The sequence below is a fragment of the Chrysemys picta genome, chromosome 2, assembly GCF_011386835.1.
Source record: "Chrysemys picta bellii isolate R12L10 chromosome 2, ASM1138683v2, whole genome shotgun sequence".
In the NCBI taxonomy this organism is placed as follows: Eukaryota; Metazoa; Chordata; order Testudines; family Emydidae; genus Chrysemys; species Chrysemys picta.
The window spans coordinates 58611280-58637556 of NC_088792.1; the positions used below are offsets into that span (position 1 = coordinate 58611280).

The following is a 26277-nucleotide window of genomic DNA, read 5'->3' on the forward strand; positions in this document are numbered from 1 at the left end:
TTTCTGAAAATAAGCTACAGTATATATAAAGGTCAAAATATTTGAATAGCTAATCATTATCACAGTTCCTCCCAGGTGGAAGTAAAGTGCCTAATTCATCTGATAAAACAGTCTCCCAAATTTACATGAGAAAAGCACATTTCTTTTTTTTTAAAAAAGGAAGAAGATAAGGCTGTCCAACCCAGCCCTCAGACCTGCTCAGCATCAAGTAACAATAAGACATGCTGCTTACTGTCACCTGGCCTCCATTAAAAATATTATGAATTTTTTTTTTTACTATCCTACATTTTTGCATGTCAAGCTTCTGTGTTAAAGGGTTCTATTGTTTCACTAGGAATTCTGATAGTAATTTGAAAACTACTGCTGGTACTCTTTGATTTGGTGGCAATGTGACCTGTGTCAGTGCTTATCTGATGAACTACATGCTTTGAATGTTTCTTTTCTAAGCTGCCATGCTAATACTTTTCTCAATTTTCTCCCCTCATGTCAGAATAATTATATTTAAGTCTCAGGGCAATCTTCTGTGCTCGGTATGTGTTCAAAAGATTTATTTGCATTTCTATCCTGAATAAATTAAAATGATTTTGTTGGAAATAGCTTCATAGGAATTGAGTTTCCATATCTTTCAATTCCTGTTCAGGTTTTCTAATCTGGTGGAAATGTTAACAATTTAGAGGAAAAAGAAATGCAAATACCTCGTAGGCATTCATTCAGCAAGTCCCAGGGGTGCTCAGAGAGATAAGATTACTTATTAATTTCCAAGAATTTACTAATATTGCTAATCCCGGTTTCAAATTCTGGATTTTGGTTTGCTATTTTATTTCATCTTCATTGATAGGAAATGGGGATTTTAAAAAATCCTAGAGTGTAGTAACACAGTTAATTGTATTGATTAGATACTGTGTAACAATAAGCTGAGTGTAGCAAACTTGTTAAAATAGTTTAACTTTCCAGAAATTAGACAAGAAATTCTAGTATGTGATATGCAAATATACAAGTAGGCTCACCTTTTACATATAAATTCCACATACTGTATTATACTGAATATCTTGCAAGGTTTATTACTTGCAACTGCTAGTGAGATTTTTTCCTCTCCCATGGACTTTTCCATAAAATGGCAGGACTGGGCCTTAAGTATCCATCTTTTCCATTAGCATTTAAATATATACAAGTACTATATAGTTATTCATATTTCCTTGCATTTCAAACTAGATGACTTCCAAATTTTCCAGACTAGAGTCAATATTGATATTATAAATAGTAAATTTTTCATAGTTGACTAATCTTTTGGTTTGCCTGCTAGTTTTAAAAAACATACACACCAGGTTTCCAATATCAGTAAGATTTTAGGATTGCAACAGTTTTCTTAGTTCAGATCCCTCTGATATGCAGCACAGTACATGGCATTGTCTCCTCCTTTCTGATTCTCTTTTCTATCCTACTTCATAATTAGCACACCACTCTGAAACCATTTTTGAAACTAGTTTATTTTTAGTACAGATGCAGACAGGACTGCAATATTGGTAGATGTCGGATAAATGAACTGTGATGATGTTTTTGTTGTTTTGTTTCTACTACAAGCAGTTATTTGTTGCCCATTTCCATGGTATCCTTAAATGTAAAGACAATCCAGCAATATCCTTGAACTTGAATTAATATACTGAAATATGACCCAGTTTATGAAATTAAATGCTCATACATAATATGCTTTTTATATATAGATTTGCAGTCAGATGCCAGTAGACATGCTTACAATAGTATGATTCAATCATTTAAATGTGCAGTGTCATACTACAAATGTAGGATCATTGAGCAAGATTCCTTTGAGGGTGGTTATATTTATATTCTTAAATAGTTTTTGTCAATTTATAGATTAAATATTGTAATGTCATATTCAGATTTTAAAAAATGGGATAACACATACAACTACAAAGGTTAAGTCCAGTTTTTATCTCTATATCACATACATAGTTAATTAGTGAATACAATAAAGATTCTGGTCCAAAAAGAGAGATGTTTTATTTTTATAGCACAGTGGGTCAAATGGTAAACTACCTTTGATGAAACCTGATGAGTTGTCTTGTTAGGATCCATTAAAGTTGCCCTGTTGGCTTTCATTTTTTGTAGTGCCACCTGAATACAATTATAAAATCAAAGGCACTCCACTGAAGGATGGACAGCAAATTCAGTAGGGGTAAGGAGCATGGTAAACAGGGGAATTCAGAGACACATCTTTTTTACATTGAACAATGATTAAAACATTAACATATATGTAGTCCTCTACTTCTGAGAATTCCAAGAAGCGGGATTGGCTGGCTTTCTGGATCTCTACCACTACAGTTTTAGGCAAATGAATGTCCCAGGAGACGTAGAGTCAGATTATTAGCTGGTATGAATCAGCATAGCAACATTGTCTGCAACAGAGCTATGCTGGTTTACACCAGCTGAGAACCTGGCTCTAAGAATTTTTCTTTGTAGAAGATAACCCAGGATTTTTCAGGGAATAATATAGCTGTTTGCACTTCTGGATGTTCACATGCCAGTTTCAGAGATGCAAACTCATTCTGATATGCTTCTGTGATGGTGCTCAGGTAAGGGAAAAACAATAACTTGAACTTTATAAATGGCTATTCCTAACAGGCTTCCAGAATTTGTTCCCTGACACTTGTGTCAGACAAGGTTGTAGTAATAGTGCTGCTTCTATTGTTCTCTTGTTTTGTGTTGAGTGTAGGGATTTTATAATTCCTCTCCACAGCGGAGTGTACAATTTTAGGAGTTGGTATGGAGTTTTCTATGGCATGGACTCAAGATCAACATCATGTAGAATTCCCAGGATATGGCTGTCTTGAACCTTGACTTGGTTCTCAGATGCTTGCAGTTTTAATTAGCAAATTGTTATTTTTAATAAGTAATCTTGCAAGTTTGTTTCTTTAAGATCAGATTCTATATGGCCTATTCTCTGCTAATTTCTGGAAATGCTTGAATATAAGGCTATCATCATCCCAGAACTTGACCCCCTTTCTCCTCTACTGAGGAAACAGAGTTTTAGCATCTATATGAAGAACTAAAATAACTTCTTTAAAAGATCTTTCAGAGACCCTTTCTCTTCAGCCAGTGTTTCAGAAGGGCAAGATGCTGCTGGTGAACATTAATGCTGCCTAGTCTTTCTGTTGGTTTCAGTGTGCTTTGGGTCAGGCCAATGGAACTCCAGAGTAGAGTTTCACTAGTTAGAAATAGGCTACAATTTAGCTAATTAAACAACAACCAGCACTGGGAAACCTAGATCAAGTGCAACAGAGATTCAGATGAGCAGGTTGATAAAACTGCACCTCCAGTTCAGTGGCTTTGCTCTCGCACTAAATTGTATTTGCGGTGGTAATATTTATGAACAGTAGGGTGTAAATAATCTAATAGTGAATTGTTTGCACCTTCAGAGCTATTAGGGAGATGTGGGACAGTCTCCTGAGGCAGATTACTGGCTTCTGTGTAGCTCATGTTCATCACAGTGTGCACTCAGTCTTGCAGAGGCTAATAAATTACAGAACACTGGATTTTTCTCTTTGCTAGGCTCACAGACATACAGGGCAGTGTAAAAGGAAGAGCTCTTAGAGGGAATCACGAGAGAATACAGAAAATGCTATATGAGCATCTACTTAACATAAACATAAGAACATAAGAATGGCCATACTGGGTCAGAACAAAGGTCCATCCGGCACAGTATTCTGTCTACCGATAGAGGCCAATGCCAGGTGTCCCAAAGGGAGTGAACCTAACAGGTAATGATCAAGTGATATCTCTCCTGCCGTCCATCTCCACCTTCTGACAAACAGAGGCTAGGGACACCATTCCTTACCCGTCCTGGCTAATAGCCATTAATGGACTTAACCTCCATGAATTTATCTAGTTCTCTTTTAAACCCTGTTATAGTCCTAGCCTTAGTAATAAGAAATTGGTACGATATTAGTAATAAGAACTAGGTGGTATTAAGAAGTGGGAATTTTTTTAAAATTCACATGCATCCGACGAAGTGGGCATTCACCCACAAAAGCTTATGCTCCAATACATCTGTTAGTCTTAAAGGTGCCACAGGACTCTCTGTTGCTTTTTACAGATCCAGACTAACACGGCTACCCCTCTGATACTTTAAAAAAAGTAGAATTCCGTACCTGGTGGTTAAAGAAATAGCTTGTACTTTAAATTGAGGAGTTTATCTTTTTATTCTCTGGATGTGTCAAACCATTTTATTATTGTAACAGCACCCTCTGCAGTAAAACCGTGAAAAAGAGACTCCTTCCTGCCTCCTTTGCTAAGCATGTAGATCAGTGGTTCTCAAACTTTTGTACTGGTGACCCCTTTCACATAGCAAGTCTCTGAATGCGACCCCCCCCCCATAAATTAAAATCACGTTTTTATATATTTAACACCATTATAAATGCTGGAGGCAAAGCGGGGTTTGGGATGGGGGCTCCTACCCCGAGCACGCCGCCGCTCCACTTCTCCCCCCTCCCTCCCAGGCAAGCCTGAGAGGGAGGGGTGGGAGGGGAAATGTGGCACGCTCGGGGGAGGAGGCGGGGCTGGGGATTTGGGGAAGGGGTGGAATTGGGGCGAGGTCGAGGGGGCGCAGGAAAATTTTTTTGCTTGGGACGGCAAAAAACTTGGAGCCGGCCCTGATTGCATGTGATGGCCCAAGATAACTATATAAATAAAGAAGTGCATAGTTTGTAAGAAATGTGTGAATATGCCTGTATTTGCTATTTAGAATAGTTTAGAAGAGAAAAGAAGAAAAATATTATTGTACAGTATGGTACTTGTAGATAATCTGTTTCCATGCATTTCTTGATTGGTACATATCTAAATCAATCATGATAGTTGTAAGTGGCACTATGCAGGATGTCTGTCTGTCTGAGTTCACAACTCCTATTTATTTCAATGAGACTTTCACATGCAGGCCATTTTTATCAAAAGAGATTCATGTTGAGGAGGTGTTAGTATCATGTTAGTTAAGACAAGTTAGTATCTCCTGTAAAGAATAGTGGAAATATATAGCTACTACTGCTTCTATAAGATGTGTAGGACAGTCTTAAATAAAAAAATTAGCATCACAAAAGAAGAATGCTATTGGGCTGCAAATATTTATTTTGTGAGACTTGGGGAGCTCAACATACACCTTGGCTTTCTTTTTGGCATTGCCGCAGTGTTATATGTGATACCATGATACTTGTGAATGAGTAAATAAAATGTTTCGCTGACGATGAGGGTTGCTGTTCAGAGTTTCTGTGGATCCTAAACCTGGGAGAGGGTGTATGTTTGTTAAAGTAGCACTGGCTGACTTCTTGGTGTTCAAATGCCATATGGTCACTGAATTAAATAGCACTCTTTTAAATCTCTTCTTAGGGCAGGATAATTTTGTTATTGGGAACACTATCATCCTATATCCAGAAAACATTCTGCATTGCAATAAAAGGTAGCCAGATGAGTGGTTTTGATGTTGGAGTTATTTTCACCCAAGAATTTCCATTTCCATAGGGGGGAAATGCACATAAAACTCACATTTTGCATAAGCTCTTCTGAGGACCGACAAAGAAATCAGTTCTTGATTCTTTCTCAGTTCAAGTAATGGTGGAGGGTGTACCAGAAACAAGCCTCCTTAAATTAATCTCCTTGTCAGTAAAGTTGGTATAAAGTAATATGGAAACTAGCCAAAAACCCAATAAGTTTATCTGAAGTAACACTTGCAGCTTTGTGGAAGTATGTGGCTGAGTGATGATATAAAAATAGCAAGTTATTTTGAGGAAGAACTTATGTTCTGTAATAATGAGAAACTGGTATACAGATAAAATAAATTGCTTATCTAAATATAAATTTTCAGATGAGAAGGATCAGTAGCTTAATGTTCTAAGTTCTGTGCTAGAAGCAGTCATTAAATGTTGTCTCAGTTTAAAAGGGGGGGGGGGATTTAAAGATGCACTATCATTGTAAGATATTCCATTGCTTTAGAGATACATACTTGATAGATTGCCATTGCATTAAAATGAACGGCTCTCTCCTTAGATTTGGCAATACAGTGATAATTGCATAGTTTTCACCTACAGAACTGTACAAAAGTTGCTTTGTGGAACACTCTATTTGCCTCATGGTCAGATCACGTCCTCAAATGCAACTGTATAGCTCTTATGTCCAGGGTTGCCAACCCTCCAGGATTGGCCTGGAGTCTCCAGGAATTAAAGATTAATCTTTAATTAAAGATTATGTCATGTAATGAAATCTCCAGGAATACGTCCAACCAAAATTGGCAACCCTACTTATGTTCCAGTTCAAGAAAGCACTTAAGCATATGCTTAATATGCTTTCCTGAACAGGGTTAGAGTATAGCATGTGTTTAACTCCTATTGAAATAGAGGGGACTTAGGAATGACCTAAGTGCTTTTTTGAATATCGGTGCTTTTCTGAAATGAGGACACAGAAAAGTGTCTACCATAATGTAATTTATTCTGATTTGGAGTGAAATACTTCTTACTGAATGTCAGAACTGAGCATTTAACAGTTTAGCTGGGAATCAAGGAAGGAAAAAAAAAATTAGGAGCTCTGAGTAGAACTATTTTCACATTATTTAATTATTATAAAGTGATTTAGTCTGTGTGTGTGTGTGTGTGTGTGTGTGTGTGTGTGTTTAGTTTTCAGTTGTGAATTTGGGCTTTTCCTGAAATTTATTAGCCAGTAAGACAGGTAGTTATATAGGTCTGAGAGCTCAATCAAAGGAGGGCCAGGACAGGAAGGGGAAGGTTTAAAAGAGGTGTTTATAATAGAGAGTTTAGTGATTTAGAACAGTGGTTCTCTATCTTTTTGGGCCCAGGACCCATTTGCAAATGTTTATGGCCTGTCAAAACCCAGTAAATAGGCTGGGGGAGGGTTGGTTCAACCCTGCCTGGCACTCACCCCAGAGTAATGGCTCCTGTAGCTCCTCTGCTGTCAGGGCCGGCTCTAGGCACCAGCAAAACAAGCTGGTGCTTGGGGCGGCACATTTTTAGGGGCGGCATGGCCGGCGCCAGAATGCCGCCCCTAAAAATGTGCCCCGGCCGCCCTAGCTCACCTCTGGTGCTGCTGGTGCCACGGCGCGCGAAACAGCTGATTCGCGCGCCGCTACTCGCCCTCCCTCCCAGGCTCTCAAACCTGGGAGGGAGGGGGAGATCCCGAGTGGCCATTTAGCACGCCGCTGCTCCCCCTCCCTCCCAGGCTTGAGAGCCTGGGAGGGAGGGGGAGAAGCGGCGCCCGCGCCGCGGCCACTTGGAGTCTCCCCCTCCCTCCCAGGTTCTCAAACCTGGGGGGGGAGACTCCGAGTGGCCGCGGCGCGGGTGCCGCTTCTCCCCCTCCCTCCTAGGCTTGAGAGCCTGGGGGGAGGAGGCAGGGCTGGGGATTTGGGGAAGGGTAATTAAAGAACGGGGCGGGGCGGCCAAAATTGTTTTTGCTTTGGGCGGCAAAAATCCTAGAGCCGGCCCTGTCTGCTGTGGGGCTGGCTGGGCTTGGCTCTCGGCTCTGGGTGTTGCAATCTCTGTGGTTGTAGTAATGCTCCAGTTTGGCCCCGCCTCTCTGACTGGACTCTGACTCTGGAGTTGTGACCAGGCTCATGGGATTGCAGTGCTACTCATTCAAATTTGGTCTACCCGACCCCTGTCATCATGATGGTTCAGCAAAACCTGAGTGGTGCTGGGACCCCAGAGGTAGCATTGCCTGGAGCCAGGAGGCCAGCCCAGTCAGCTCTGTGAGACAGGAGTCACAGGAGCTGCCACATGACCCTTTGAAACATTCTGGTGACCCAATTATGGGTTCCAACCCACCAGGCTGAGAAACCCTGATTTTAGAAGATAAAACGATTGCTGTCATAGTTACTTGTGAGACCCGGCTCAAAGGGAGTGTATACTTCAGTGGATGAGAGATCATTGAATGCAGCAAAGTTGCTCGTGTTACAGTAAAGTTGAGGATTAAAGCAGTGTTTTGGGGATTAAAAGACTTCTTTCCATAGAGTGCCATAGAAAGTGCTCTACTTTCAGCAAAATGTTCCAGCACACTATAGCTCTGGGATTCTCTTGCTGTGGGAGTAAATAAGGGACAAATAGCCACCAATCCCTTTATCCATTTAGGCATCATGAATGTGCACACTCTGCTCTAAAAATCCTTATGTTTAACTGATCAGTGATCCTTTTAAGCCTCTTACAGAGCATACCAGTTAAAGAGCTGGTTTACATAGGTCTTATGCCAGAGCAATACAGGCACCGAAGATATCAAATTACAATCAGAATTGTTATAACTAGAATTACTTAAAATCTAAAACCCCTATAAATGAGATTCAGCTACAGACTGCTTTGTTTCTTAAGGTCTGATCATTCAGCATAAAGCCCTGTCTGATGCTCCCAAAGTTTTAGTAACAGTAGAAGTTGTATAATATAAAATATGCACCGACTGTGCAGTTTTTAGAATGTGCTTTTCAGAGGATTTTAGTGCAGCTTGAAAAATTTGAATGGTTTGGAGGGACAGCTTTTTGCCAATTTTCATTTGGGTTTGGGAGGAGAGAAATTTCTCTGTTTTCCTGGACCCTATGAGTCCCAAAAGTTGAAATTCCATTTATTGTGTCATTAATTCTCAATCTGTATGACATAAATCAGAGGGTCTCAAACTGTGGTCTGTGGACCATCAGTGGTCTGTGAGCTCCATTCAGGTGGTCCGCGGATAGTTCCCTCTAAGGTTCGTGCCTGGCGGCCACACACAAAAATGAAGGGCCGCCCACCTAATTAGTGGAGCCGCGCAGGCGTGGCTCCACTAATTAGGTGCCCGGACCCTGGAGAAGATGCACATATAAGGTGAGGTGGTGGCCTTGGGGGGAATAAGGAGTAGGTGGGAGGGGTAGTAGGGTGAGAAGAGGGGGTGAGGGAAAATTTGGGATGTGCAGGGTTGCAGCGGCCAGAGAACGAGGAGACTTTCCCCAGCTCCAGGGCTGTGGCTGCCAGGGAGAGACGGTCCTTCTTCCCAGCCTCAGCTCTGTGGCTTTGCTCGGGGGAGAGAGGGAGAGACCCCCCTCTTTCCCAGTCTCAGCTCAGGAGCTGCTGCAGCAGGGGAGAGAGGGCACATCCATCACATTAGAAAGGTAAGACTACTGATATGAGTTGTGTACTTTTATTTGTAGAACAAAAAAAGTTTATTATTATTAAGGTTTTTTTTTTAATATAGCACTTTTATCCAAAATGCTTTACAATAGTTAGCTAATGGCAAGTGGTCCACACAAAAAAAAGTTTGAGAACCACTGACAGATGATCATGCAGGGTTCATGTACCATAACTGGGAGAGATGTTGGCAAGAGATAGTGGTCATGTGGGTGTCTGAAGAAAATCTGGGGGGAGAAAATTCAGTTGACAAGTGGCATAAAATCCCCACTCTGCCTTTTGTGTTTTTATTTTTGTTAAAATCCTTGAGGCTAGAACCTAGATGGTAGCTGGTGTAAAACACGCGTGTTGCTGCTATTTGGCAGGATTGTAGTAGAGGAACAGAGGGAGAAGAGAAGAAAAATTACGCAAAATCAGACACGAGAATGTTTGAGAAGTTAGAAGAGAGAGGAGGGAAAATATACCCACCAGGAAATGCCCCCCGCCTCCCCAAGTTTTCTCTGTAAAGAGAAAAAAGCAGGAGGCAAGGTAAATATAGTAACAACAGCAGCTCCTTTGTTTATGATTCCTGCAGAAAGGGAGGTCTGGTTCTCTTGTATTAAATACTGCCAAAGAAGAACATACAGGAGATAAGTGGAATACCTTATTTATGTCTATTAATGCTTTGGGATGGGGGCACACTGATCTGTCAGCATCTGGTACACTTTTGGTGCTTTCTTTTAATCACAAGAAATACAGTAGTAGTGTTTAAGGTGAATTTAGTGACCTTAGTGCATTTCCAGGAACTTTTAGCATTTTCATATTTGCTGTGTTACACATTCATTTTTTGTATAGCCTCGTTGAGAGAAAAAATAAGCCGTAATCAAAATGAAAATTAATATTTGTTTTTAAGGAAAATGTTATTCATTTAATCAACCTACTTGTTTATGGTTGGCCAGTTGGCTTTAATGCTGGTGGCCTGGGTTTGATTTCGGTCCTGATTTTTCTTCCCCCCCAGCTTTGGAGGCCTTGATTTCAGCTCCTAAATTACATTTATGTAGCATCTTTCAGATAAGCACTAATGAAGCTTCACACACTTCTGAAAGGTAAGTGTTCTCCAGAAGGGCAAACTGAGGCACTGAGCAGTTACGTGATTTGCCTAAGGTTGCACTGTGAGTCATTGGCAGAGCTGGCAACCCAGGAACTCCACTTTCCTACTCTAACCACTAGACAACACTGCCCAATAGTGACCTCTGGGCAGCTAAAGAACAAAACTGATGAGATCCAAGGCTGGGTCTATGCAGTGCTGTCCTCCTCAGATAAAATGAGCCATTTTGGATACTGGATATGGAGGAAAAATGGAGGATCCTTGGGTCTGTCTAGTATGCAGAGGGCACCCAATAGGAGTGATCAGTGTCTGATGTTTCTTCCACACAGAAATTTCCAATTTCTACTATGTTGCACTTTTTTTATAATATGCTTTACTCTTTATTTATTTTTAGATTAAAAAAGCTCCATCCCAAAGACCACTCATCCTGAGCCCTCATGACATACCTTAAAAGCATGATAAAGAAAAGTTTATGCAGTCAATCAAAGCAGCAGCAGCACTTGTCCTTCCCCACCCACATCTTATACTAAAAAGCAGACCCAATCAGAATTAAAACTCCCACCCCATACTCTTTATTTTATTACTATGTTCCCAAATATACTGGACCAAGATTTTCAAACATCACTAGTGATTTTCAGTGCGTTGAATTTTGGGTGCTCAACTTGAGGCACTTGCAAAGGGCTGAGCATTCTCCCTCTAAACATCAGACTCCTGTAAAGCATTTCAGGTGGGGCACCCCAAATTACTAGTCACTTTTGAAAATATTGGCCACTAGTACTTTACATGTTTTAGATTTGCTGTCCAATGTGCCACTTTTCATACTTCGCCTCAAATTCAATTTACTTTCTAAAAACTAAAGGTAAGTTAAAAGGCCCATTGGCAACCTAACTTAGCCTGCTGTTTGACCTAGTTTAAAGTTCTTATCCTTTGGTGGGAAATGCTTTCCAGATCTGACTTATAAATATAGCTATTTTGATTTTGGCCCATTTCTACTGTTGGCCCTTTTTAATTCTGAGTTGCCCAAGATGGGGGAGGGTCAGAGAACTCAGCCTCGAGGTTCTAGTAATTTATAAACTTTCACACCAGCCAGCCTCCAACAATCATTTTAGTAATGGAATTATATACAGTCTTTAGTGTTCAACCTGTCTTCTTCCATACCGAGAGTATTGAAAATAGAGAGAAAGTAGTATAGAGGGTATGTGAACAAGAAAGAGATGCTGCAAAAGATCTTATTATCATTTCACGCTCAGATGCCTGTGGAAAACTGTGAAGCTGAGGCTTTTCATTACATAAGCGTTCCTGTAAATGAGATAGCACTGCACAGCAGATAGGAAAACCATTAAACTTTAGCCATCAATGGGCTGGCCTTGCGCATGAGATGCTGATCTCAGTGAGTTTTGACAGGTCTATGTTCAGAATCTTAATTTACAGAAAAGCGTCTTCCTGATGGTATGTAGCACTTGAAGTATTTTACTGAAATGTGCAACCTTTCATAACAATTTGACATTTAGTGCTCCACTCATCTCCTGTTTCTAAATCCAGCTGTGGAGTTTGGACCAGATCACACAGGGAAATGCAGAGATGTTAGATAATGAGAAAAGACATTTGCTGAGAAAATTAAGGCATCTTAAAGTCTGCAAAGATTTGAGATCCTCATTGCCTTTTCCAACACATTCAGTCCATTCTTAAAGGAACATAGAACTGGGAAATTTGGTCTCTACTCAATCCATAGGGATGGCAATAACATCATAATGTGATTATGGGGGGAGTGGGGAGCATGCAGTGTTGAATGCTCATGGAGAGGCTCCATCCAGGCCACTAGCACTGACCCAGAGACTGGGTGTTTTATTTTTGTAACCTTTGGAACTTTTTTCTTTTTCTTTAAACTTCACTAAAATTTGAACATGCTAGAAAACTGTAAAGTGAACGAACAAAAAGGGGGAGTGTTGATCTTCGTCTGCAGCAGTGGCCCTTTACACCTCAGCTCCCACTCTGGCCCCTTTTATGTGTTAAACAGTTGGCGTGGCATAAAGAGGCTTTGAAAGCCCCATGTTTGGCTGGGTAGGATTTTCCTGGTGCAGATCCTGTGGAAGAGAGCTGTAAGGCTGCCCTCTGAGGATACCCTTGCAAACCTGTGCATGGCAGGCGCAGGGCTGCAGAGATTCCAGGCAGCTAAGGAATCTCCTGTAGCATAGACAGCCTTCCCCCCTCCCCCGAGCTATCTAAATTACACTGGAAGCTTCTCTAGCCCCCAGAGCAGCCCAGGATCAGGTGGCTGCAAAGGTGGCTTAAAGCCTCTCCAGGCTGCCCCATGGATGGCAGAGCTTCCTGGAATCTCTTAGCGCTGTGGTCCTGCCCATGCCCAGACTCTAGAGCACAGCACAGAATCTCGCCCAGGTTTTAAGGCCCCTTTGCGTTGCCACAGTGGAGTAAAGGGGCTTTGGTGTAAATGAGAATCAGGCTCAAAATATCTTTTCCCACAAAATATAATGAAGACAACTAAAGCTGTCTCTGTGGTACACTTGTGAATGGAGGGTGTACAAATTCTATAGGATCTTGCAAAAACTCCCTCTGACTTTGTGATAGGGGCAAGTGCAAAATACAGCAGGAACTGTTATAATAGTTTTTAGCCATTGCAGCTGTAAGTTGATACGTAATGGGCAATTGGGAGTTCTGCCTGCTTATTGGATCAGGCCTGTTAATATTACCTTGATAATTGTATATAGGTTTGGCAGAATTTGATTTTTTTTTTAATTATTTCCATGGATATTATCAATTTTCATTTTTAAGGATTTCAAAAACAATGTTATCCATTTTATTTTTCACAGTTGTGCAGAATTATGGGGTTGCTTTTTTCCAATTTTTATCAATTTAAATTTTCACAATTGTGGGAAGTTATAGGGGTGGGATCAGACAATAGGGAGGTCAGACAATACATGTGAGTGGATGAAGTATGAATTAGAAGGAGCAGCTCCACTTCCCTCCCCACAATTCACCAGCCAACATGGCTGCAGTGGGAGATGTGCACTGTCCCAGATACAGGTGCCATGGCACAGGATGTGTTATGCCAAGCAGAGGAAAAATAGGAGGTAGATTGTGACTCTCACAATCTGTTTCCTGGTCTGCTTCTGGAGCAACACAGCTGCTTGTTGCCCCATATGTGGAACATACTGTAAAATAATTTTGCTCATAAAAACCATGGAACCTTCTCCCGGTACATTAGAAAGAAAGACACTAAAATAGGATGGTGATTATCTCTTTCCTCATAATTGTTTTATAGTACTTTGATTTACTAGTAATATTTAAAGGTCAGTTTTAAAAAGACAATGTATGTTCTGTGAACATAGACGCTTGTCTCTTGAAAAAAATTGTTTTTTCCTTAGGCAAAGATATTAAAAAGAAACAGCGTGGGGAAATGAAACAAGCTGTCCAAACTTCTGAAAGTTGCACTTCCTCAAGGAATTTCAGCAATGCATAACAACTGGTCTAAAAGGGGATTGGAGCAGTTGAGATATTTTTATTTTCTTTATTTTTAATTTTTTAAATAGGAAGGAGCATGTAATGATTTCTCAAGAGAGCAAATGAAACAATGTTTCGATATTTGTCTTGAAATCATAGGGTTATATGTTATTTATGTCAGCACAGCAAACAATTATTTATCTAATAAAAAAATTAAACAGCCCTAAAATAGCAAACATATTTATTTTTCACTGGGTTTTATTTTAAATTTAAAAAGTCTGGAAATCTTTTCTGTTTACATTGTTATTAACTGAACAGAAACAGTTGAATAAATGCAGCTGTGTGTGTATATTGAATAGTATGGATAGGGGATGGATATAAACATTGTGATGCTAATATGAACATGAACTTTCTGGTGGATGTTGAGATATTGACCCTAAATTGTATAGGAAGTAGAAGAAATGATAGTTATTATGCTATCCCAGTACCCCCAAAATGAGTGGAATACATACGTACTTTGTTTCAAAGTTGCTGCAACTAAGTATATTGTATTCCTAAATTTTCCTGAATGTTGGGATTTCAGCTGGTGTTGAGGACTTTTTATTGTCTCCTGGTAAGAAGCAGGTAGCAGCCAGCTTATATGGTTGCAGACCTGGAACATTATTAACTGTGTTTTAGTTGCCTTCAGGTTGGATTATTTTCATGCTCTGGATCTTGCTTTTCTCTTTGGTTCAAAAATGCCCAAATTTGGCAATCTTCAAGATGCTCTGAAAGAGTCTCGAGTTTTCACGGTGAACGGGTTGGATGGGGATTATTTTGGTGTGGATGCTGAAGAGAAATTTATTTTATGGCTGGGGAGCTGACCTGAGGGCTATTTATATTCTGTGGGGGATAGCTGGGCTTAATGGGTTGCTGGGTCTTTTTCATTTTACATTTGGGGAAATATTTTGAGAACCTCTTAACTGACCTTTTGAAACATTTAATAGGTATATATGCCTTGCAGTGGCACTTACGTGATGGTGATATTGACACAGCAGTTGATATGCCAGTAGATAGTTCTGTTCAAGTGCAACTGGGGAGTAATGATGTAAAAAGTATTGTGCTTCCATGATGTTCACTGCTTTTCTCCACCCAAGTCATGTTTACTTTTAGATTAGGTCTTAGACTGTGCAAATTAATCTACTGTCCCAGAAGGCAGTAAATTTTATACTGCATAGTGGTCAATGCACTGTTCAGTTTTAACCTATTTTACATACTTCTGTGAAATATTAGGATTGATCTTGTGTAAATCAGTGCAGCTCCATGAAGTCATGCTGGTTTACATCAGCTGAGAATCTGGCCCATTGAGGGTAAGTGACTTTGGACTTCTTTTTATGAAACACAACAGTTGAAGTCCTGGTCTATTTGCTAAACATGGGAGGAAAGTAAATAAGGCTGGATGATTTCCTGACATAGATAACTCCTGACATGATTGACTCTGTGTTCATATATAATTTATATAGAAGCATTGCACCAGATTTATTCCATTGAAGAAAATGCAGGTGTAGGATTGTTCTGGCTATACTGCACATCTTAACAGTCAAATGACCTTCGCTTTTGTTGAACTGTATTCTAAACACCTTCCTGTCTAACCATCACCTTGTGCAATACTCAGTATTTTTAGCCTTTTAAGCATAGATCAAGCACTATATTTAAACATTTGTCTTGAAGACTAAAATTTGCTCGGTGTGAATAACAGATACTCAGAAAATAGCAATTCAAGATGTCCTGAATTATTTGTTGTTCTTTCTTTTCTTCTAGGTATAACTTACATAATGTGCCACGTCTTGGAAATTTTGTGTGTGTAGGAACATGTAATTAAAATCAAATGTATCTCTAAATGGCAATTGTTTGTATGAGATTTTACTGGACCAGCAGTTATTTGGATTCAGTAAACATAAGAACCTAAAAATATTTTGTGAAAAGTCACATGGCAGAAAATATAAAAAGAAAGAAAAAAACAGAGGCCCCGTTTCTGCTCTCCATTATGCATGCAAAAAGCCTGATTGACCACCTCCATCTGAAAGCAGAAAGGAGCATAGGATTTTCTTGGATGATGGTTGTTTCATAAACTGTATATGTGGCACCAAGCTATGAAAGCAATGGTGCTTTATAAATTGACTGAGGCTCACAGTGTGCACCACTGTAGTAATTTGTTTAGAAATTAACGTCTTAAAAAAAATGAACAACCTGTTAAAAGAACAAAAGTTCTTGGGGCCTGTGTCCTGGCTAAGGGCTGGCTTATCCTCTCTGAGTTTTGCTGCAGAAGCAATGAAAGTAATGGAAGTCTCTCTAAAACAGCCCCAAATCTATCAGGCTCAGCTCCTTTCCTTCAGACTGCCACCATTTCACCATTCCAGCTACTGTGTGGAAGTCAATGCTCACAGTTTCCACATAAGAGCCCTATGAGTTCAGTGGGCGGCACAGCTGGGCAGGGAAAGGGCATGGATGAGGGAGAATTGCACTGTATGATATTATCCTGTGAGTAAATGGTCTAGGAATTAATGCCATAAAATGATCTAATGGAATGCTGCATATTAATCCTTAAAGTGCATTTGCTAAGATATAGTGGGCAACATTATTGGCTGAAGCCAAAGAGAACACAATGCAGCTCAGGAAAGGTGTGTGCAGAGGTGGCTTTCAGAAACCTTTGAAAAATGTTCTGTTCAGAAATAATTTGTGCATCTTCTGAGCCAACTCTCCCCTGCCTTGCACTTACAGTACTCATTTATACCTATGTTAACGTGGGTGTAAAATGTATTTTGCACTCACTTTGCATACATGTAAATGACTGTGTTAAGTGCAAGGCAGGGGAGAGTCACACTTTCTATTCTGAGTAAGAAACTTCTGCTTCTTAGAAATCGAACTGCTCACACTTTTTATCCTTTGCTTTAACTAATAATCCTCTTTGTCATTTTGATTTCATAATAACATTGTCAGCAACTGATTGTTAGATTGCAAAGGATTATGACTTTGCGTGAGGAGAATTTGTGAGATTCTGCAGGAAATGATGGAAAATCTCCTTTACAATACACTGTTTCCTGCTAAAAATGATCCCCACCTTCTTAAAGCTCTCAGCAGAAAACACACATATCAGTATTCCCCATGGTAAAATGAATATGCAGCTGGACAGAGGGTTACATTCTTGCTTCAAAATGCTGATCTGCATGTGTAAGAGGAAAAGATTTACATAACTGAACCTGATCCTTGGGGTACAGTTTTGTCCTCTGAGGCATGCAAGAGCAATACCTGATTTTTCCTTGCTACAGCACACAATCTTGTGTGAGATATGTTGAAAATGGGGTCATTCTTTTACTGTGCCTGGGTTCCTGCTTGTTGGCAGGTCTTCAAATTTTGTATTGATTCCAAAGTCTGAACAGTAACAAATAATACACAATATCACATTCTTCCACCCCCCCAAAGTGGTCCAAATTTTATTGGCATAAATTCTAAGCAGCAAAGAGGATGGATACTATTAGAGATAACTCTATAAATTGGTATTTTAACAGATAAATTTACTAGCTTATATCCTGGGAAACTGAAGCTTTGTACTCCTTGGACAGTCTGTATCTAGTTTCTTCTGCCATATCATGGCCATAGTCATGTAACACCTGCACTGAATATAACCCCCTGAAAACTAGTTATATTTTAAAACAACCAAAAGGAGGAACTTGGTTGGAAAGTTGAATGATGTGTCTACAGCATCAGGTACTGCTGCAGTGGGAGGGAGTAGTAATAAAAACAGCTAGTTGACTAACCACTTCCCTTCATTGTTACTTGTAATTTTTTATGTCAGTTATAATATTAGCAGAGCGCTGCTAGTTTTCAAAACCACTGCGAGCTATATAAATGAGACAAATGTACACTCGGACCGGTAAGTTAATTTTATTTAAGATCGAAGGTGAAGGTTAAAGTGGAAATTAAGTGCAATGTTTAAAATTTTAAAAACTTTGTTTTACAAGTTGCAGCCTTTGGGTAATCATTTGAAATACAGTATAACAGATTGTATTATGCAGAAAAATGCAGATCACATGGACACAGGTGCTAAAATAACAAGTTGACTTAAAGGAAGGTCATGCTGTCTGCCTATGTCCCCATTCCCTTGATGAGGAAATGTCCATTTAACTACTGATTCTTCTTAATACTATTTATTCTTCAAAGTATTAAGAGCAAAAAAAAAAAAGGGGTGGGGCAGTCCTGAGTTGGGGAGAGTAGACGATGATAGAGATTAGTTGATTAGTTGATCTTTTTGCAGAGAGTTGAAAATGTAGATCCTTATGTAAATGTTAAATATTAGTACTTTATTGTATGCAGCCCTTTGCCTCCATGTCACTTGGTTGAATGCAGCCTCATTTATTCCTGTAACCATTTGATGGCTGTTTGCTAGGTCTAATTTGGTGGTCTCTATCCCGTTCCTAGTAAATAAGTGTTCATGTAGCAGGGAACATCATCACGGTTGGTACTATAGTGGAACCTCAGAGTTACAAACACCTCAGAAATGGAGGTTGTTCATAACTCTGAAATGTTTGTAACTCTGAACATTTACCTTACCAAAACTTTTTTTAAACTTTCCCCTTATTTTCTTTAGTAGTTTGTTTAACACAGTTCTGTATTGCATTTGCTGCCTATTTTTATTTTTTGTCTCTGCTCCTGCCTGATTGTCTACTTCCAGTTTCAAATGAGGTGTGTGGTTGACTGGTCAGTTGGTAACTCTGAGGTTCTATTGTAATTTGAAAACTTGTGGCTTGTCTAAGCAGTGGCCATGGAATGGATATTGAACCATTCACTTACCCCATCCATGGTGGAGATATAACACACTAGTACTCCTTCTGCCTGGTGTGTACCTTGTTGATGAGGATTTCATTCTCTGGGGGTATGATTACACGGCAGTTGGAAGCATGTTTCTCAGCATGGGTAGACAGACAGGTGCTAAAAATACCCGTTTAGTGGGGGTAGCATGGGTAGCAGCTCAGGCTAGCTGTCTGAGTGCAACCCACCTGGATTCCCTGGGTACATACTTGGGTGGCTGACCCAAGCTGCCACCCATACTGCCCAAGCTACAATGCTGTTTTTAGCATGCTAACTTGAGCAGAGCTAGTGTCTGTCTGTCTGTCTACTCAAGCTGGGAGGATGAGACCAACACTAAATAACCAGAATTTGAAGTAATGTTATTTTAGTTAAGTTAAGTTAAGGCTGAAACTCTGATCTTAACTTACCTCATTAGGCTTACCCAATATTTGGAGACCATTGCAATTTAAGGCCCTGATCCTACGTTTAACTGGTTTAAGTGGGCGTTGGATTGGATCCTAAGTACACAAGCACATGTATTGACAATGGAGTTTCAGCTGTAACAACATTTTATTTCATGCTCTGTTTTTTTTAATAAGGCACCTGTGATCTGAGTATCTAGGCCCCAAACAAAACTATGAAAAAGAAAACAAATTCAAAATAAATGCCATGTTCTGTCTTGGGCTGATGGTTTACAGAGATGGGTCAATTTATATGATCAATGACTTTTATTTAATTATGAGTGTTGTTCCTGGGGAAGGCTTTATCAAAAATGTGTGGAGAAAAAAAAACGGATGGCTTTTTAGATGTCATCATCTGTGGTAATGCCAACCTGAAGTCACTTCAGTTGGTATGTGAGCACAGATGTTAAGCTCTATAGTCAGTGTGGTTATTTCATCATCGACTCAGATTCCTACTTTTTTTTTTTCAAAATAGTTTCTTCCTTTTGCCAGTGATCACTTGTAAAAATAATAATAATAATAATAATAACTGACTGGATTATATTTGGCTTTTTTGTTTTAAGTAGTGAAAGCACTCCACTAAATCACCTGGAAACTTAATGAAAACAAACAGATGTAGTACAGAAAGGAAAACAGCATCTGAAACCACTGAACATGCTTGCTTTGCTTGCTGTTCTCTCACTGAAAAATGGTGGAAATAATTTAAACAGAGGTTGGTACAAGACAAAATGTGGGCATTTGTGTATCAAGTTTCAGCCAAGAGCAAAATGTTATATGCCAGCTATAGAATAGTTGTCTCTTACATGATAATAAACCAATATTTTATTATAAAAGTTTAATCATAAAGTATCTTTAACATTAATGGCACTAGAGGGCACTGCCATAAAGAAGCAAATTGTAAATCCAGTAGGTAAGGGAACAAAACAACGTGATAACAATTCTTATAGTAAACAAGTTATACAGTAGCAGAGGCTGCAGAATGCATTGCTGTTTAAGGTCATTGGTCTCAGTCATCTGAGTTAAGTGAAGAGACATACAGTCTTGTCATAAAATAATTTCATGCTGAGCTATCACCCAAATCAAAACTGGCTGGCTCATCTGGCCTGTTTTGAGGGGAGATTGATACACCCAATGTGCATTACCTTGTGCATATCTACATTGAATTTCTTTATTATTCTTTTGCCCAGTTATCTACTTCTGTTAGTTCCTTCTGGAATTCTTCATGGTTCTCCCTAATCCCCCAAAATATTGTGCATGTCATAAATAGATTTTGACTCTTCATTCTTCACAGTGTTGCAACTACTGCAGTATTTGGGGTCAGAGCCTCAGCTGGTGTAAATTGTCATAGCTTCATTAACTTCAGTTGAGTTATGATGATTTACCCAAGTTAAGGATCTGGCTGTTGGTGTTTTTTCCCCAAAGCCCCAGCTGGGATCATTTGAGTATCTGAGTTTTTATTTTAAATAATAATAATGAAAAGTTTTCTAGCCCTCATGGTTGGGGTTGGAAATACTGTATGCACCCCACACTTCAGCATATTGCACATAAAAATAAGCAAGGCAGCAATATCTTGAATCTAAAGTACACTTACTTCTTTCCCATCAAAGAACTAAACCAGTCCCAACGTCGAAACCCTTTGTGACTATTGGGGAAAGGGGACAATTGAATGACAGAAAACATGGATGTCAGACAACAAGGCAATCTTTTGTGAAGTTCAAGAAATATAAATGAATAAAACAATGGAGTTAATTAAAATTCAGTTGGTTATTAAACACTAAATTAAAATGACAGTGAAAGAACAGCCTTAGGTGTGTGACAATGCATTTTAAAGCGTTACATTTAATGTTTATGCAAAAGTAAGTCTTTTTATAGTTTAAAAAGTGATTAGCACCTTGGCAGTACAGCTCTCAAGATTTTTTTTTTTTTTTTTTGGTAACACTGCATAAGATTTTAAGGTTTTGTTTTAAAATTTGACCTATTTAACAAAAAAGTTCTGCTTAACACCAGCATAATATATTTCCTCTGTTTTGCAAGTACCTTTGGGTAATGTATTGTAGAGAAAAGTAATCTCATCTAGGAGTGTAAATGGACCTTATCACATTTAAAGATATAGTTTATTCACTCCTTCTGCCTAATTTAGTCCTCAAATACAGACCTGTCTTTAATGATACTACATTTTAATAATACTACATTCTATCAACTGGGGGCACCTTACCAGCAAACTTTGTCTGGCTGATTAAGAAAGGCCTTCCCTTGAAGTCAGATGGCATGACTTAGTAAATCTTAATCAATCTCTTTTTGTTACAAAAACAAGTTTTCACTTACTTTTTTAGGAGATCATAACACACTGTAGTTAGCTGAGTATCAATGTGTAGGGCCTAGGGTTGCCAACTTTCTGATTGCAGAAAACCAAACACCCCTGCCCCTTCCCTGAGGCCCCGCCCCTGCCCCTTCTCTGAGGCCCCGCCCCTGCTCACTCCATCCCCCCTCCCGCTGTTGCTCGCTCCCCCCTACCCTTGCTCACTCATTTTCACCAGGCTGGGACAGGGGGTTTGGGTGTAGGAGTGGGTGACAGCTCTGGCTGGGGGTGCAGGCTCTGGGGTGTGGCCAGAAATGAGGGGTTCAGAGTATGGGAGGGAGCTCTGGGCTGGGGCAGGGGGTTGAGGGGTGGGAGGGGTGAGGGCTCCGGCTGGGGGTGCGGACTTTGGGGTGGGGCCAGGGATGAGAGGTTTGGGGTGCAAGAGGGGGCTCAGGGCTGGGGCTGGGAGTTGGGGTGTGGGCTCCGGGAGGGAATTTGGGTGCAGGAGGGAGCTCAGGGCTGGGGCAGAGGGTTGGGGCATGGGAAGAGGTGCGGGGTGCAGACTCTGGGCAGCGCTTGCTCCGGGCAGCTCCCTGGAAGTGGCCAGTACGTCCCTGCGGCTCCTAGGCAGAGGTGTGCCCAGGCATCTCTGCGCACTGCCCCTGCCCACAAGTGCAGCTCCCATTGGCTATGGTTCCCGGCCGATGGGAGCTGTGGAGCCAGCACTCGGTGGCGGTGACAGCGCACAGGGCTCCCTGTCTTCCCCTGAGCCTAGGAGCCAGAGGGGGGACATACCATGGAGCCTGCTTTAGCCCCACTGCGCAGCCGATCGGACTTTTAGCGGCCTGCCACCAGGGTTCCTTTTCGATTGGGCATTCCAGTTGAAAACCAGATGCCTGGCAACCCTAGAAGGGCCCTAGAAGACCAAAAGTAGTACCTCTACAAATGGATAGGATAACCCACCAGAGGCAAAGTCTGCCTGCCACAGAAGGTAAAATCAACGCCACACAGCTTCACATCAGTGGGCTGCAGAGGTGCTTGGGAAACGAGATCTCATAAGCGAACACCATTGAGCATAAAAATCAATTTTTTTAATGTAAATTGGATTTTTTTAATTTAAATTTTTTTTGTTTAAATAAAATACAGGTGTATTTTTACAAATCTGTTTCAAATTATTTTTGACAACCCATTTTTAGGCCTAAATCATTTAAATTAAATAAATTAAAAAAAAATTAAGCAGTACATATTTTCTTCCAAGTTTTTAAAGAAAGTCAGACCACTGAACTAGTGGAAGTCACTGACTAAGAACCTGGAAACAGAGTTTGCTGAAGTGCTAAACCAGCTTTTGACAGCAGTACCCTCTTCTGCAGAGCTCTTCTTCAGCTTTGGAAAACATACTCTGTGTGTGACAGCTGAATACAAGATCGAGCAGATTGTTTAACAACCTTCCCCCCCCCCAGCTGCCTCCCTCTCCTGCTTTTATCCCCCTCCCCCCCTTTGACTGGAGGAGTGTTAACAGGCCACTTCACCTTGAATGTTCTCTTGAAATATGTGTTAATTACTTAGGCTAAACAATCTGTTCCATCTTGTATTTAGCCATGACACTATGAGTACTGGTCAATGCTACAAAGTTAGGTCGACTCAACTTACGTCAACCTAATTCTAAGGCTGTCTACACTATGCACTTTACAACGGTGCGGCACAGCCACACCGTTGTAAGGTAGGCAGCGTAGCCACTTTTTGTTTCCAGGAGAGAACTCTCCTGACAACAAAATAAAATCACCCGCAATGAGGGGCTGTCCACACCGGCGCTTTTCGTCGTTAAAACTTTTATCATTCAGGGGGTGGTTTTTTTTCATGCCCCTGAGTGACAAAAGTTTTAATGACAAAAGTGGAGTGTAGACATAGCCTAAGTGTCTACATTAAAATTTCACTCCAATATAATTTGCTCACTACACTGACTTAATAACTCTACCTCCATGAGAGGTGTAGAGTCAGTGTCAATGTAGTTAGGTCAATGCAGTGTCTGTATAAACACTGTGTTGCTTACATTGACTATTGCTGGCTTTCAGAAGCAATCCCATGATGTCTGACACTGACAGTTCAATTGGTGCAAGTGCTCCAGGTGAGGATGTGCATTGCTGACACAAGAAGCATAGGCTATTTCTGGGCCTGGGGGTATTCTGCACCAAAAAATTAAAAATTCTGTGCACAATATTTTAAAATTCTGCAAAATTCTGCATACTTTATCCCCAACCCTCCATGGCCTAGCTGTGGGGTGCACCCCCATCCCAGACACCTGCACCTCCCTCACCCCAAAAAGCCCAGCTGTGGGGCACCCCCCAGCCCAGACACCCACATCCCCTACACCCCCAGAACCCAGAGAAAGAAACAGCCTGATGCTGAGTCCAAGGCTTGCACGGCATTGCCTCCTTCCTTCAGGATGTGCCAGGAACCGCAGCTGCTGGGAACTCCCCAGCTCCCCCTCTCCTCAACAGTGTCCTGTATTTCAAGATGGAGAGCCGGGCTCTGCTGGGTCCAGCAGCCCCTAGTGGTGGCCAGCAGCCCCTAGTGGCAGCCAGCAGCTCTGCAGCACCAATTCTGTGGAGAAATATGAAATTCAGCACAGAACATTAATTCTGTGCAAATTCTGCATTGCACAGTGTACTCCTGAGGGAATTGCATGCCAAAGTATAGATACACACAAGCAACATAATTACTGCTGCAACTGTATGCTGATAAGTTATGTCGACTTAATTTTGTAGTGCAGATATGCCCTAAGTATGTTTTCCAGACCTGAAGAAGAGCTCTGTATAAGCTTGAAAGCTTGTCTCTCTTACCAACAATAGTTGGTCTGATAAAAGAAATTGCCTCATCCATGTTGTCTCTCTCTAATTCTGTTTCCAAACTTTCAACTGTGAAGGGCCTGAGGACCTTTTAAAATTTCTTCCATATCAAATCAGCCAAGGAAGAATTGTATTGGTTATTACATTATGGTAGACCTACCAACCACCAATATGATTCAAATAAATCTGTATTAGCCTAGGTAGATTCTAGGCTATAGTATACACTTACAATGCTACAGTGGCACAGCTGCAGTTGTGTTAAGGTAGTGTTGTAAGCATAGAGACTTACTACAGCGACGGGAGGGGTTCTCCTGTTGCTGTATGTAATTCACCTCCTCAAGAGATGGTAGCTAGGGCGAAGGAGGAATTATTCCATCAACACGGGGGGTTAGGTTAGTCTCTTGGGTGTTGACATTTCAAACCCATGAGAGATGTAGCTATGCAGATGTCACTACACTGTTCACTGTAAACCAGCCCTGTGACTCCACTCCTGGGTTGGAATGTGTAAGGCGGTACTTGTTCTGGCTTTGCATATTTGCTGCCAAGAGAGAGACCCATTGGAACCAAAAGCAACATCCCAGGCTTCTTGACCTTAGATGCTTATGAAGTAACAAAAGGCAAACTGTAATTTCCATTAAGAGACGCATAAACCTCATAACTTAGTTTAGCTTTTTTGACTGTATGAATAAAAATATCAGTCTTGTTTATAGTGGCAGCATTTTTTATAGTGAATGGTTATCATACTTGACATCAAGTCTAAAGTTTTAATGCCTGATTGAATAAAACAAGAAGGCAAAATTTATGAAGAAAAGGCCAAGACTGCCCTCTTAGGACAATAGTGTCAATTTAATAATTAGGTCCAATTAAAGAAATATGCCTGTTGTTTTCAACGTCAATTTAAATACTGGTATTTCCTCGCTACAGCTAGAGAAGACAAAAACAATGTCAGCACTATGGCTTATGTCAGCATAACTTATGTTGTTCAGGGGTGTGAATAAACCACCCCCTGAGTGATATAAGTTACACCGAGATAAGCAGCGGTGGGGACAGTGCTATGTTCGCAGGAAAGCTTCTCCCATCGACGTAGCTACTGCCTCTCGCAGAGATGGTTTTATTATCTCCTGTTGGCGTAGAGCAGTGGTGTGCAACCTGAGGCCCATCATGGTAAGCTGATTGTGGGCCGCCAGACATTTTGCTGACATTGACCATCCGCAGGCATGACCTCCCAAAGCTCCCAGTGGCTGTGGCTCGCGGTTCCCGGCCACCTTCCCATTCCCCACCACTTCCTGCAGCTCCCATTGTCCGGGAACGGCAAACTGCAGCCACTGGGAGCTGCGGGGGGCCATGCCTGCAGACGGTCAACGTCAGCAAAATGTCTCATGGCCCGCAATGTTTACCTCAGATTACCCTAATGGGCCACATGTGGCCCACAGGCCGCAGTTTGCCCACTACTGGCGTAGAGTGTCTTCACCAGATGTACTGCAGCAGTACAACTGCATCAATGCAGCTGCTCGGGTTGCCAACCCTCCAGGATTGGCCTGGGTTCTCCAGGGAATAAAGAGTAATCTTTAATTAAAGATTATGTCATGTGATTAAATCTCCAGAAATATATCCAACCAAAATTGGCAACCTTAGCAGCTGCACCGCTGCAGCGCTCTGTGTGTAGACAACCCCTACGTTTCCTCGTAGGTGTTTTCTGAAATAATTTTTATGACAAGAAATACAATTTTGACAAGGATATCACTTCTAATTTGTAGTAAGTAATTCAAATAAACACTAAGAACAATCTCTTCAATGTAGTATTTTCCAGTGTGGTCTATGGTCAAAATAATAATTTTCTCTCTTGAGCTGAAAGTCACAAGATTGAATTTTGTAGTTGTATTTTGTTCATTGTTTGCTAGGGTGACCAGACGTCCCGATTTTATCGGGACCGTCCCGATATTTCCTTGTTTGTCCCGCGTCCCGACCGATGTGCGGTCGGGACAACCGGACAAACAAGGAAATGCCCCGAGCCTCGAGCCCGGAAGTGCTCGCGCCCCCCCCCCCCCCCGCCACGACTCCGCCCCCTCCTCCCCCGATTGGCTCCCTCCCCGAATCCCCGCCTCTTCCCCGGGCTCACCATTCCCCCTCCCTCCACAAGCGC

General features: G+C 41.0%; 1 protein-coding gene across 5 annotated transcripts in view; it reads left to right on the top strand.

Moving 5' to 3' along the window:
- HDAC9 (histone deacetylase 9) overlaps positions 1-26277 on the top strand; it is a 650822-nt gene that overhangs the window by 97274 nt on the left and 527271 nt on the right. The window contains exon 1 of one of the 5 annotated variants that reach the window (XM_065583251.1): positions 17535-17614. The exons of the other annotated variants lie outside the window; for them this stretch is intronic. Coding sequence (XP_065439323.1) covers positions 17590-17614 — 25 coding nt within the window. The 5' untranslated portion in view covers positions 17535-17589. Of the gene's footprint in view, positions 1-17534; positions 17615-26277 lie in introns of those variants that run through there. 5 annotated transcript variants of the gene reach the window in all.